This window comes from Geotrypetes seraphini, chromosome 9 (assembly GCF_902459505.1).
Source record: "Geotrypetes seraphini chromosome 9, aGeoSer1.1, whole genome shotgun sequence".
NCBI lineage: Eukaryota > Metazoa > Chordata > Amphibia > Gymnophiona > Dermophiidae > Geotrypetes > Geotrypetes seraphini.
The window spans coordinates 83882778-83898127 of NC_047092.1; the positions used below are offsets into that span (position 1 = coordinate 83882778).

The window sequence follows — 15350 nt, forward strand, 5'->3', positions numbered from 1 at the left end:
GAGGCACTACCTCTTGGCAGCGGCGGACATCTCAGAGAAGCGCAATTGGCAGCCCGGAGAGATATGAAGAAACAGCAGCATCAACAAATAAGAAAAGAAAGAAAATAGGCAATCAGCAATGTTTAACAAAAATAAACAATGTAAACATCTAACATCAAGAGTAAGACAAACAAATCCAGTAAGCTATTGTGCAAGTTGTCAGAGTGCCTTCATTTTTCTACTTTCTAATCTATATTACCTGCTTTCAAATCCAACAGTTGACAAATTTTTTTTTTTTTTTCTTGATTTGCAGCCCTAACTCAGTACTGGATCGCTTGCGTGTTAGAGTAAACAGGATAAGTTTACATGACTACTATGCACTAAATTATGACAAGGGAAAGCTCCGGGAAGCATGTAAGTGTGTCATTTTGCTTACAATGTATCTAGTTCCATTCTCTTTCTTTCTTTCTGTTTATGGTCTATTGAGCAAATTTTATAAGGTCTTTTCTACTTATGAAATCTATTTTATATATGCAGAAAATAATCTATACAATTGCATGACCATATGTGTGCATGGAAAGTGTCCTCCTAATTTTATACAATATTAGCCTAATTATTTAAAAAGTGCTAAAAATTGCATGTGCAAATTTGGGTGCACACCCAATTTGTGGATGCAAGTTAATTGAAGAATAAGCCAATTAGCATCAATCACTAGGAAAGAAGAAAGATGCCAGATCACGGGACGGACATACATACATTTATTTTAAAACTGAAAATTAGCCATCTTTTCTTCCCTCTAACGCCAACCAGGGTCTGATGTTTCTCTCCTCTCCCCTCATTTCCTTCTCTTCCCTCTACCCTATGATCTGACATCTGTCTTCTTCCCTTCCATCTTTCCCTCGTCCCCCATGGTCTAGCATCTCTCATCTCCTCTCTTTCCCTTCCTTCCCTATGGTCTGGCATTTCTCTCTCTCTTCTCTTCTCTTCTCCTCTACCTTCCCTCTCCTAATCTTCCCTAATTTGACAGCTTTCTTCCTTACCATTCCCTCCCCCAGATTGGGTATAGCATTTCTCTCTTCCTCTCCCTGCAGGATCCAGTATCTCTTTCTCTCTCTGTTTCCCTTCCTGCACAATGCAGCTTGCAATGTTCAGGCTGCTGGCAGACTAAACCTACTGCTTACAGCAGGCCTGGAAGCCTTCCCTCTGTTTCAGCTTACTGTTCCCACAGAAGCAGGATGCAATAGTGGAGTCTAAGCTTCTATTGACTGATACTGCCAGTGGCCCAAAGATAGCAAACTGCAAAGTGGGGAAGGAAAAGAGGTTTCCCTTTGGGGGAAGGGAGGTGAGATGTTGGCTGGGCAGTTCATTTGAATGGGCAAAATCCCCCCTCACCTCCCCAAACTACGCTTGTGCAGGTGGGGTAAAGAGGATGCATAGTTGGGGGCTTATGGGTTGTTAAAAAATAAAAATAAATCTGAAAATGTATATTAGATATGTTTTACAATTAGCATTTGAAGAACCTGAGATGAAAAATTGCTACTGTTTACCACAAGTGACGAGATCTAATAATATTGAAGGGGAGCTTGGTCCCCAACCTTTTTTATGTAAAAGGCTGCAGTGTGAATATGAGACACCTCCCAAAGATTTCATGCTATTAATTCATACTACTAATTTTGTAAACTGTCTTGACCTGCTTGTTCAGACTGGGTATTAAACATTAAAAATTAATAATAATGATTCTACAACACTTCAAGGATATATTTTAAAAACTCACTTTTTTGAATTGTCAACAGTAGCAAATTACAAAAATGAAACACTTGAGTAACACACTTAAGAGATTGTTTGTAGTTACTATATCAAGTGAGCAAGATTGAAATTAACGCATTTAAAGAATTTGAAGAGCATTTCAGCCAACTGTTTGAGGGTTGCAATGGAAGATTTGGGGGTTTCCTGAGGCCCTGAGGTCACATGTTAGACACCACAGCCTTAAACTCTCCTGAGAGTCTTGCTAATTTCTCTAGGATCTACAGAACAGAAAATGTTGATTTTATGGTCAGATTTTCCCCAAAAAATAATTTTATGGTCAATCAATTGCTATGTTCTCTGTTGCCACCAGGCCTACTCAGTTGAGACATAAAGCTTTCCTGCAGCAGAAGCTAAGGGTTTTAGCTGTGGGAAGAACTTTCTTTCTAAAATGTCCCTGTAAATGTTTGGATGGAAATTCTTATGTTTTTCTTGAATCTATGCAAATGAAGAATTTTTTGTTATCTAAGGAGGGGGATAAAATTTCATGAACTTGATGGGGAAATTCTGTATAGGATTCCGGTTTCGGCAGCTACCAAACAAGCAGTTGAGAATTGCACACCAGTGTCCTTAAGGGACAGATGTCTAACCCTGCCTAACTATCCCGATTCTCTAACCGGCATCCATGTCACAGGCGCTGGTTAGAGAATCACGTTGCTGCTAAGCTGATCATGGCAAGGGAATCTCCCTGCCACAATCAACTGAACAGCAGAAGCAGCAGTGACTTCCCCCTCCCCCCCGACACTGTCCGCAGCAGGAGGAATGCCCAATTCCTCCTGCTGCCACCCCTTTACCCCCTTGAAGTCCCGCGGCAGGAGGGATGCCCTCTCCCTCCTGCCAGCAGGCTCCCCGTACCTTTTGTAGTATGGCGAGCCTACTACCTTTGGCAGTCAAGCCCGCCTCTTCATAATGGAGGGCCTTCCCTTTTCCAGTGCATCCTGGGATGCACTAGGAGTGGCCTAGGACTACAGTTAGCCCAGATGCTCAAGACCCCTCCTTTGGGAGGGGCCTTAGGTGCCTGGGTCAGTCAGGGCCTTAAGCTCCTCTAGGATGCACCAGAAAGTGGAAGGCCCACCATTGTGAAGAGGTGGGCCTAGCGGCTGGAATAGGTATTCCTCTGGCCCGCCGTACTACAAAAGGTACAGAGGGGGTTTGGGAAGGTTGGGTGCCAGAGTGGAGTGTTCAGGTTGGGGGAGGGGGTACCAGGGTGGGGGGTTTGAGTCTTGGAGGGTTGGGAGGCCTGCTGGTAGGAGGGAATGGACATCTCTCCTGCCCAGCTTGCTTCACAAGTGGAAGTTCAGGAGTTCCGTCAGGAGGGAGTGGGTATCCCTCCTGCTGGCTGAGTTCACATAGGGGCTCTGGGGTTCTGACAGGAGGGAGTAGGCATCCCTCCTGCTGGCCAGATTTGTGGGGTGGGGGAGTTTCCTGCCGCAGCTGCCTAGTTGATTGCAGCAGGGAGATCTCCTTGCCATGATCAGCTCAGTGGCCACATCTATTGAAATGTAGGCCCTCATTTTAATGGCCTACATTTCAAACATCTGTCGTGGCTCTAGGGAGACACCTAGGTCTGCTTAAACTCATCCAAGGCTACTTCTGGGCGAAACCATTCCCAGCCTTGGGTGAGCTTAGGTGTTCCTACACATCTCCCTAGACCTGTGAAAACATCTACAGTGTAGGCCGCCTGCCTCAGGTAGGTTTTTTTCTAAAAATGTGTGTCCCAATTGGCTGGTTAGATAGTGGTAGGATGCCTACTGCTGCCTAAAATTGGGATGTCATTTATAGAATTTTCCCCAATGTGTTTTACAGGTTGTTTGTAAGAGTTAGTTATTATTATAGCCTGCTTAGCAATTACATATATTTTTCCTCTTTTTTCTTTAAATGTAATAGTGTTCCTCCCTTTATGTGGGCTAGGGTTATTAATGTGTTTTTTAATATCTTAAGTTAATTGTAATTTTTTTTATTCCTGTTGTTTATTGCTGACTGTAACATGGCTTTTTTTAAATTGAAATTTATCTGGGTGCTGGACTGATATTCATTGATGACACCCACATGATTGAACACTCTGAGCTAGTAGAACAGCTTTGGAGCTTTCCAAAATTAGGCCACATACCTACGTGAATGCTGCCACTGAAAATTGCAGAAACCTGCATAACCTGGGGCTCCTCCCCAGTACCACCCCTCAGCACCATAACTAACCTGCCCAGTTTTTAGTTGGGTGGTCTGTGGGGATATTTAGCGGCACTTTCTAGTTAAGTGCCATATCCCCACTTAGGCAGCAGGAAGCATTTTAAGTGGGCAGGAGAGGTTCCTGCCAAGATAATTGTTTTGAATATTGGTGTCAATGTAAATGCATGAAATTTAAAATATTAATCTTAATGTATTAGTCATTTTACATGGATCAACCATTATACTTATCTAATATTTTTATGCCTTTTATACATACAAGAAACTTACAATCCTCATAGATCTCTTTCTTAAGCGAGTAATCTTTTCCCATCCTATTGTTTCATTACCTATGCCCTTTTTATTTGTTTATGAATTGTATTTAATCCTTTTTTTTACTCTTGTGTCTTGTTTTGACAAAAGTTGTATTAATTGTCTGGTTTAATCAATGTGTTTTTTTCTCTTACCCTGATTTTATTGTTATTTTTAAATTACATTGGATTATGATTTTGCGATCAAATCAAATTTTTAAATAAACTTGAAAACTTGAAACTTGAAACTTTGCTTCCTCCTTCTCAAATTCAATTAGATTGTATTGCTTTCAAAGTTTTCTTATCTCGACCCTGCACTATGGAATAGCCTACCTTTTTATATTAAGGACTAGAGGCATCTTTTAAAAAGATCAAAAAGCAAATTAAAACATAATTTTTTCAATGGTTATTTAAGGATGTGTCTTAGGGTGGCTTTGGGTTCTTTTGACAAATAGCCCAGGCTATTTTATTCTATGTGTTTGACCTTGTTTACTGTAGTATGTTATATTATTTAAAATGTAATAGAATTTATAGAATTTATTATTATATTGTAGATTGGTTGCTGTAATAAAAAACATAGTTCTAAAATTAGCAGTCTAGTAAACTTTTTAACAGTTTGTAAAGTCCTGGATAAACTTACCAATATAAGTGGAGGGGCATAATCGAAAGGGATGTCTAAGTCCGTTTACGTTCATATCGCAAGTCGTCCAAAGTTAAAAAGAGCCTAAGACACATTTTCAAAAGATATGTCCAACTGTTTTTTACTTTCGAAAATTGTCTAATTATACGTTCTGCCGATCTGATCGTCCAAGCCACTAAATCATCTATCTTTATACCACATTTCCGTCCAACAACCCGTCCAAGTCCAAAACGCCTAGAACAAGCCCTGTTGGACGTGGGAGGGGTCTGCAAAGTGATGGACTGCACACCCAGACATGCCACCTAAATAGTGGGGTACCTTACAGGGCACCGCTGTGAACTTCACAAAAAGGGTACCATGGCTTCTCCTCACTACAGCTCCCTTATAGGTGACAGTGAGCCCCCCAAACCACCTCCAGAATCCCCTAGACCCACTTATCTACCACTCCAATAGCCCGTATGGCTGCAGGAGCCACTTATATGCCAGTAAAAAAGGGTTTTGGGGGTGTATAGGACAGTGCATATGTTTCAGTATCAATGCAGTGATTACAGGGGCTTATGGGCATGGGTCCTCCTCTCTATGGGTCCCTAACCCATCCCTAAGATGACTTAAGATGCCAAGAGGCCAGGTGATGATGGTCTGGAGGCTGAAATTTAAAGTTGTGAATAAAATTTTTTGTAGGTGGGGGGTTGGTGATCACTGGGGTAGTGTGTGGGGGTCTGTGTTATGTGTTTAGCACATTTGCTTTCTTCTCATCACATATTGGTTCCCAGCATCTTTTAGCCTAGCAATTCCATTTTTCATCTTCCTCCTTTCACTAATATATCTGAAAAAAATTTTGTCTCCCTTTTTTACATTTTTAGCCATTTGTTCTTCCACCTGTGCTTTCGCCAGACGTATTTCTCTCTTGGCATCTTTCAGTTTCACCCTGTAGTCCTTTCTGCTCTCCTCTTCTTGGGTTTTTTTATATTTCACGAACGCCAACTCATAAAGGCGGCGTTCTTGAAATATAAAAAAACCCAAGAAGAGGAGAGCAGAAAAGACTACAGGATGAAACTGAAAGAAGCCAAGAGAGAAATACGTCTGGCGAAAGCACAGGTGGAAGAACAAATGGCTAAAAATGTAAAAAAGGGAGACAAAATTTTTTTCAGATATATTAGTGTTCAGTTTTGGAGACCGTATCTGGCGAAGGACGTAAGAAGACTTGAGGCGGTCCAGAGGAGGGCGACGAAAATGATAGGAGGCTTGCGCCAGAAGACATATGAGGAGAGACTGGAAGCCCTGAATATGTATACCCTAGAGCAGTGTTCTTCAACCTTTTTACACATATGGACCGGCGGAAATAAAATAATTATTTTGTGGACTGGCAAACTACTAAGACTGAAATTTTTTTTAAAAAACCATCGCCACCCCGTCCCCACGAGCTCGGTCCCACAAACCATCTGATCCCATCCGCACAAGCCTCAAATAGTTATGATTTTATATTGAACATATTTTATTAAAGTATAAAAAGAAACAATATTCTATATAATTGTCATTTTATAAATACAAATAATACAGGGCAAAGATCAACAAAACCCCTGTCTCCCCCTCCCCTTCACATATATCCCCTCTACTATCAAGAAAACTGAATAAGCCAAATTATTACAGAATGCTACACAAATATCATATAACAGAATACCACAGTCACACATGACAGGAATGGTGTTAGGGGAGTGGAACTAGGGCTCGAAGCTAAAGAAGCACTGCCTGGGCTTTGCACTCCCCAGTTATGTCTAGCAAGATACATATTTCAAATCTGATACATTTGAATCACAAGATAGAAATAAAATTATTTTTTTCTACCTTTTGTCGTCTCTGGTTTCTACTTTCATTGCCTTTTCACTCTCTTCCAGCCAGTGTCTGCCCTAAGAACATAAGAATTGCCACTGCTAGGTCAGACCAGAGGTCCATCATGACCAGCAGGCGGCCCTCTGGTCTAAGACCAGCACCCTAACTGAGACTAGCCCTACCAGCGCACATTCTTGTTCATCAGGCACTTGTATAACTTTGTCTTGAATCCTTGGAGGGTGTTTTCCCTTATAACAGCCTCTGGAAGAGCGTTCCAGCTTTCCGCCACAGAACTTCCTTACGTTTGTATGGAATCTATCCCCTTTCAACTTTAGAGAGTGCCCTCTCGTTCTCCCTGCCTTGCAGAGGGTGAACAACCTGTCCTTAGCTACTAAGTCTATTCCCTTCAGTACCTTGAATGTTTCTATCATGTCCCCTCTCAATCTCCTCTGCTCAAGGGAGAAGAGGTCCAGTTTCTCTAATCTTTCACTGTACGGCAACTCCTCCAGCCCCTTAACCATTTTAGTCCCTCTTCTCTGGACCCTTTCGAGTAGTACCGTGTCCTTCTTCATGTACGGTGACCAGTGCTGGACGCAGTACTCCAGGTGAGGGCATACCATAGCCTGGTACAGCGGCATGATAACCTTCTCTGTCTCTTCAATCCAGCATCTGCCCCTTCCATTCACTGTCTGTCTTTCCCTGCCAACTCTCCTCCTGCCCCCCACATTTGGTCTGGCATCTCTGTCCTTCCCTCCCCCCTGTGGTTTTTAGCATCTCTCTCTCTTCTCATTTCCTCCACTCAGATCTGATATCATTCTCTGCTCTCTCTTCCCTTTTCTTCTCTGGTCTTCCTTCTCTATTTTCTTCCTCCATCTAAATTAAATTCTTTCTTACTATTTAGTCCCGTTTACCTCTTTTCACTGTGTCTACCCACAGCTTGTCACCCCTTTCCCTCACCCCTCCATTATCTTACTATTTTCTTCCCCCTTTATCTCCTCCTTCCATCCAGTATGTGTTCTTTCCCACTTCCATTCAGCATCTGCTCTCCCCTCTCAACTGGCATCCATCTGCCTTCTGCTCTCTCTCTCTCTCCCTTCTTCTCACTTCCATCATCTGTCCCCTTCTCTCTCTCATCTCCTCCATTCCATCATCTGCCCCTTCTCTCTCTCCCCCCCCCCCAACTTCCATCATCTGCCTCCCTTCCCCTCACCTTTGCGGGTCACTTTCTTTCCCCTGAGGGTGGCTCATGTCAGAGGGGAAGCTTTGACCGAGCAGAACCGCTTGCAAGGAACAGTTGAACTTGATTGATGTCGATGCTGGGGCCCCTTGGCCTTTGAAGGAAAAAAAAAGTGGAAAAAAGGGACCTGCAAAGGCGAGAGGAAGGGAAACCTCCAGGACAGCTGCTCTTTGCCCTCCTTCAGTGGCCCAAGAGTCCAGACCAACAGCGGCAGCTCTGTGTACTTTTAACTTTGGCACAGAGCTGCCCCTAAGCAGTAGTTTAGCGCGGTTTCATGAGGCAGCCTCAGGGCCTTTGATAGCCGGCCACTTCGATGATGTGATGTGGGCCGGCCTAGCAAAGGCTCCGAGGCTACCTCATGAAACCGCGCTAAATTATTGATTAGGGGCAGCTCTGTGCCGAAGTTAAAAGCACACAGAGCTGACGCTGCTGGTCTGGAGGTGCGGAGACAAGGCAGGAGGCAAATGTGGTGGAAGGCAGGAGTCCCGGCACAGCGACTGCAACAGGAAGTTGCAAGTCAGCTGACGCCGGCCTTTCGTTGCGGCGGGGACCGAATCCTTCACGGACCGGCAAGATTTTTTTGCGGACCGACACCGGTCTGCGGACCGGCGGTTGAAGAACTGTGCCCTAGAGGAAAGGAGAGACAGGGGAGATATGATTCAGACGTTCAAATACTTGAAGGGTATTAACGTGGAACAAAATCTTTTCCAGAGAAAGGAAAATGGTAAAACCAGAGGACATAATTTGAGGTTGAGGGGTGGTAGATTCAGGGGCAATGTTAGGAAATTCTACTTTATGGAGAGGATAGTGGATGCCTGGAATGCGCTCCTGAGAGAGATGATGGAGAGTAAAACTGTGACTGAGTTCAAAGAAGCGTGGGATGAACACAGAAGATTTAGAATCAGAAAATAATATTAAATATTGAACTAAGGCCAGTACTGGGCAGACTTGCACGGTCTGTGTCTGTATATGGCTGTTTGGTGGAGGATGGGCTGGGGAGGGCTTCAATGGCTGGGAGGGTGTAGATGGGCTTTAGTAAGTCTTAACAGAGATTTTGGCAGTTGGAACCCAAGCACAGTACCGGGTAAAGCTTTGGATTCTTGCCCAGAAATAGCTAAGAAGAAAATTTAAAAATTTAAATTGAATCAGGTTGGGCAGACTGGATGGACCATTTGGGTCTTTATCTGCCGTCATCTACTATGTTACTATGTTTTTATGAGTTAGATCATGTTTTACATTGTCTAAGTCACAACGTCCAAGTTCCGTCTAGGCTCTATTGTTAAACTTTCGGTTATACATGCTGTACGACTAAGTCTAAGCCGGCCCATGTCCCGCCCAACTCCCGCCCTCGACACGCTTCCCGAAATGCCCCGTTTAGCTTTGGATGTTGAGCGGCACTATGAAGGCCTAGGTCGTTTTTAAATACGTCCAAAACCCGGTATTATTATCGGTGTGTGGACATTTTTGAGCAATGTTTGTCCAAGTGCCGACTTAGGCCCGTTTTTGGACGTTTTTCTCTTTCGATTATGAGCCCCATAGTGTTTATAACTAATTATAAAATGTTTAGGAGGGCCATGAAAGCCTTTTTGTTTCAATAATATGAATTGAAGAACTAGAGGATAAATCTATGGCTTGGTTTCTGCCTATTTGTTATTCTAGTTGATTGTACCTGCTTTTATTATGTAAACCATGACAAACCATGTTTGCGAGGTATTTACAGTATACAATAATTATTATTAGTAGATGCCTGTCTGTCTGTCTTTGGGTACAGATATTATGCCTTTTATGAAACAGTTGTCGTGTAAGCACTGATCTTTTTGTGTTGAGAGAAATAGTAAAAGAAGCATAATTAGGGTTACCAGATTTTAAAGACGCGTAGTGAGGGTGAGTGGCACCCAGGGCAGTGGCACCCCTACCCTGCCCTCTTCTCTACCCCTTCCCCTCCCCTCCCCCCCTTCCCCCATACCTTTTTTATTTTTTAGGCCTCGAAGAACAGCATGAACTTGTTGCCCGCATTGTGTCAGCTATTCTGCTGATGTCACTTCATAGAGGGAGCCCGGAAGTGACATCAGAGAGAGGTGACACTGACATGGGCAGAAATTCGTAATGCTACTTGCACAGGGAAAATTAAAGCGGTAGAAGGGAAGAGGCGCATGTGCACTGGAGGGGGGGGGGCGTAGAGAGGAGGATGGGTGCCTGCGACCCTTACAAAGACTGTGCCCATCTTACTGTGCCACTGTAAAGACAGACAAACCTGGATGCATGGCCCTTCCCCATTCTGCCACCCAGCCCCACTTTGTTCTGCCTCCAACCCATCCCGTTCCACCTCTAGCCCCGCCCCCAAAAAAAGCCTCGTCTAGTTTTCCTGACCTCTAGGCTGAATCTGGAGGGCCTCCAGCATACGCAGATGCATGTGACATCATCCGCATGTGCTTGTTGAAAGCCCTCCAGGCACGGCCGGACAAACTGCCACTTTTTGGAAAGTCCATCCAGGGTTTTGGGCAATTGATAACAATTCTTGCATTAATTTATAGCTTAAAGAGAAAAAGTAAAAAAGCAGTTTTAAAAAATTTTTTGCACTATGAATTATAGATTTTTAGATTAGCCCACAGTGTTTTAAAATGATGTGAGTGAGTAATGTCTGCCAAGCACGTTTGTGCATTTGGTGGTGTTGAACCCTGGTGAACTCGGACAAAACCTTTCACACGAGTTCCCACTTACTGATGTAACACAATAAACACTTGGCATAAGCGGTTCAGCTAGCCCGAAACCCTTCAGGTGTCCGGAGAATAGAGAGCTGGTCTGTTTTTTGTAGTTTCAAGTCATTTTGACCCCTCTCATTTAGAGTAAGGCTCTTATTTCTAGTATAAACAAAAAACAAACAATAAATGTGTACCAAAACTGTCATTGTTACAAGGAGGAAAAAGCCTCAGATCCCCATCTTTATCCAGAACGAATCTTGTTAAAAGACTAGAAAGGGTAAGTACCTCCTAGTCAGTAAATTTTAATCAATCTTAGGTGTTCAAAAACGTCAAAAGACTGGCTTAGCTTAACAAGCAGCTCTGCTTTGCTTTGGAATCAATCACAGTTCATAAGAAACCACTGTAAAAGGTAACAGCTACTTATCTTATGTGCTGCACCCAGGGTCACAAGGAGCAGGATGTTATCCTCCCAGTCTTGTTGCTCTGTTTAGATTCAGGTTTTGGGCCTGCTTCATTAGCTTTTTTGTCTCATTAAATGGTGGTTTATTTGAACTCTAAACATATGTTCAGTGAGTCCATTGGCTATGTCAGGCAGTTGGATGTGCCTGGAGAATAGGTAGGCAAATAGGGGAAAATAATAGGTAGGCAAAGAGGGGGAAATAGGTAGAGTCTGTCTGCTTATTTGGGGGGAAGGGCAAAAGGTAAGGAAGTCTGATTAGAATGGAAGTGAAGAAAAGGGATTAATTCAGCATTACTAACCACAAGATTGAGAAGGCTATGAAGCACTCTTGTCACCTCTTCAAAAACTACGATTAAGAGATCCCTAAATAGCTCATTATCATCCTTTCCATTCTAGTCAGCTAACCATATGTAAGTTCTGAGCGCTGCAGCTTGATCCTTTAGGCCCTCTAGGCTTAGGGTTACCAGATTTGCCTTCTGTAAAAGAGGATGCATGACCCCACCCTGTTCTGCCCAGGGACCGCCCATTCTGCCCCTGGGTTCACCCAATTTTGCCCCCAACCCCACCCCGTTCCGACCCCCCAAACCCAGCCCCACACAAATCTCATCTCTTCGGGCCAGAGCTGGAGTATGCACTCAAGCCCCTGCCCCGATCTCACCAGCTTTTCAAAACCCGGACAAAGTGCCGTCTTGTGAAAAGCTGTCCCAACGCATAGATATGTCCTCTAAAAGAGGACATGTCTGGGGAAATCCTGACGTCTGGTAACCCTATCTAGGCTGCTCTGATCTCATGAGGGCAGGACAGTGATTCATCTAAGTCCTTTTCTGTGCTGCATTCTAGTAATTTTGCCTCTCTGATGCTCGCTGTTAAGGAATTTGCCACTTTTTTGTGGCATCTTCAGGCCATTTTGTGTCATCTTCTGGAAGTCTTCGAGCACTATTGCTTCTGTGGCAGATACCTATCAGCAATTTTTAAGCAAGTTTGATTAAATAATTTACCTTTGGCTCTGCAAGAGGTGCTGTGAGAAGACTTCCAAAGAGAGAAAGATCTTCACTGCTAAGAATTTGCTGGGAAACTGCTTGTAAACTTGGAGAAAGGGAGACTAGGTAAGCTCAGGGACTTTGTTATTTTAACTATTCTGCTTACTTAGTAAGGGAGTTTATGGGATAGTTGTTTTTTAGTATCCTGTAGCTAGGACCTGCCCTCCAGGAGATGCAGTATAGAAAGTCTATGTTACTGTTCACAGGCTAGCATTTAAGGGGGCTATTTTAAAATTGCTATAGCATCAATATAAAGCATGGCTAATAGACACGGGAACTCTCAGTTTAGACTTTAATTTTCTCATTCTTCCCCCCAACCCTGGCCTGATCTCTAATTTATAGGCCCTTGAACCAATTAGAAGACTAGTAGTAAGTAATTAGCTCTTAGAAATCTTTAGAGGGGAACCTACCAATAACATTACAAAGTAATAATAAAAACTAAATATCAGCATAGTCTAAGATATAACTAGCAATCTTGAGTCACGTGATGTACTGAGCGGAGTGACACGAGTCTTGCTCAAGCTCCGGGGCCCCGGGTCCTTCCCCTTCTCATTTAGCCTCCTAAAGTGCCTAAATCCTACACATCGAAGTGGGAGCAGTGAATGGACAGGTTAGTCTATCATCTCAGCCCGGCTATGAATGGGAGAGCTAAGTGGAAAGATAAAGAAAAAGACACGCGGTCGCAGAAACAAGACCCAAAGATGGCGGCGGTAGAATCGGGTCCCGCGCTTCCCCTCTCTGAGGCGTACATTGAGGCACTTTCGGCGTCAGTGGTGCGTGCCCTTGAATCACGTTTTGATCATCTGTCTGGGCAGCTATAGGCCATGGAGACTCTTCTATCCAAGATGACCAGGCGCACCGGTGAGTTGGAGACTTGGGTGATGCTGGTTGAAGACTTACACACCTCCTCCATGGCAGATTTGCTTTCCCTCTGGGAGCAAGTGCAGCGGCAATCTGATAAAATCGAAGATCTTGAGAACCGCTCCTGGAGGGATAACCTTCGACTCGTAGGCCCTGCCAGAAGCTGTCTCTGACTCCCGACTCTTGTCCATCCTTGAGTCCTGGCTCCAGGAAGAGCTTCCACTGCCGTCTGGCATGGGACCTTTGCAGATCGAGCGCGCGCACCGCCTTGGCAGGAGAACAGAAGACCGCACACGTGCTCGGGTGGTCATATTTAAAGTCCATAATTATGCCCACACGGCCAAATTGATGCAGCAATATAAACTGAAAAAGAACACCATCTGCTACAATGGGGACCTGATCCAACTTTTCCAGGATTATTCTCCGGGCTTACAGGAACGCCGTTGGCACTTTTCCCGGGTGTGTTCGGAGCTCTACGACTATAAGCAACATTTCATGCTGCTTTACCCGGCACTCCTGAAGATCTGGATGAGAACCAGGTGGAAGACGTACGACACCGTGGAAGCAGCCCAGGCTTATTTGGATGCTTTGCCTCCAGAGTAATGTAGTGGGCAAATGCACAACAGACGAAGATTCAGTGCCCGACAACATGATGCACGACCTACTCCTACTGGAGCGATGCCGGGATCAACCACTCTTTCAGTGAAAAAGAATTTCCTGGTGTCACCTCGTAATTTCCCGCCCCTGATTTTCAACGGATGCCCTCTTGTTGTCGTGGGACCCTTGAAAAAGAAGATATCTTCCTCCGCCTCGATGCGGCCCGTAAGATACTTGAACATCTCGATCATGTCCCCCCTCTCTCTGCGCTCCTCGAGCGAGTATAGCTGTAATTTGTCAAGCCGTTTTTCGTAAGGTAGATCCTTGAGTCCCGAGACCATCCGGGTGGCCATTCTTTGCACCGACTCCAGTCTCAGCACATCCTTGCGATAATGCGGCCTCCAGAATTGCACACAGTATTCCAGGTGGGGCCTCACCATGGATCTATACAATGGCATAATGACTTCCGCCTTACGACTGACGAAACCCCTTCGTATGCAGCCCATGATTTGTCTTGCCTTGGACGAAGCCTGCTCCACTTGATTGGCAGACTTCATGTCCTCACTGACGATTACCCCCAAGTCTCGTTCTGCTACCGTTTTTGCTAGGATCTCGCCATTAAGGGTATAAGACTTGCATGGATTCTGGCTGCCCAGGTGCATAACTTTGCATTTTTTGGCATTGAAGTTGAGTTGCCATGTCCTAGACCATCGCTCCAGTAGGAGTAGGTCGTGCATCATGTTGTCGGGCACTGAATCTTCGTCTGTTGTGCATTTGCCCACTACATTACTCAGTTTGGCGTCATTGTCGAATAATGTTATTTTACCTCGAAGCCCTTCTGCCAAGTCTCTTATAAAGATGTTGAATAGGATTGGGCCCAAGACTGAGCCCTGTGGTACTCCACTAATCACCTCCGTCATTTCGGAGGGGGTGCCGTTCACCACCACCCTTTGGAGCCTACCTCCAAGCCAGCTCCCAACCCATTTCGTCAATGTGTTACCTAATCCTATAGAACTCATCTTGCTCAGTAACCTGCGGTGTGGTACGCTATCGAATGCTTTGCTAAAGTCCAGGTACACGATGTCCAGGGACTCCCCAATATCCAGCTTCCCCGTTACCCAGTCAAAGAAGCTGATCAGGTTGGATTGGCAGGATCTCCCCTTAGTAAATCCATGTTGTCGGGGATCCCGTAGATTCTCCTCATCCAGGATCTTATCTAATTGGTGTTTGATTAGAGTTTCCATTAGTTTGCTCACTATCGATGTTAGACTCACTGGTCTGTAGTTTGCTGTCTCCATCTTTGAGCCTTTCTTGTGGAGTGGAATGACGTTAGCCGTCCTCCAGTCCAACGGGACGCTGCCTGTACTAAGGGAGAGGTTGAAGAGCATGGACAGTGGCTCCGCCAAGACATCACTCAGCTCCCTAAGCACCCTGGGGTGCAGGTTGTCTGGCCCCATTGCTTTGTTAACCTTGAGCTTTGACAGCTCACCGTAGACACTGCTGGGTGTAAACTCAAAGTTACTAAACGGGTCAACTGAGCCAACCCTTGTCTGTAGCTGAGGGCCGAGCCCTGGCGCTTCTCGGGTGAAGACTGAGCAGAAGTATTCATTTAATAGTTGGGCTTTTTCTGAATCCTTTTCCACATAGTCTCCGTCTGGTTTCCTAAGATGTACAATCCCGCCTGAGTTTTTTCTTCTATCACTGATATACCTGAAGAAGGATTTATC

General features: G+C 44.6%; 1 protein-coding gene across 1 annotated transcript in view; it reads left to right on the plus strand.

The window, feature by feature from the left end:
• DGKI (diacylglycerol kinase iota) overlaps positions 1-15350 on the plus strand; it is a 1086779-nt gene that overhangs the window by 853349 nt on the left and 218080 nt on the right. Inside the window, exon 22 of the mRNA XM_033957757.1 lies at positions 293-393. Coding sequence (XP_033813648.1) covers positions 293-393 — 101 coding nt within the window. The remainder of the gene's footprint in view (positions 1-292; positions 394-15350) is intronic.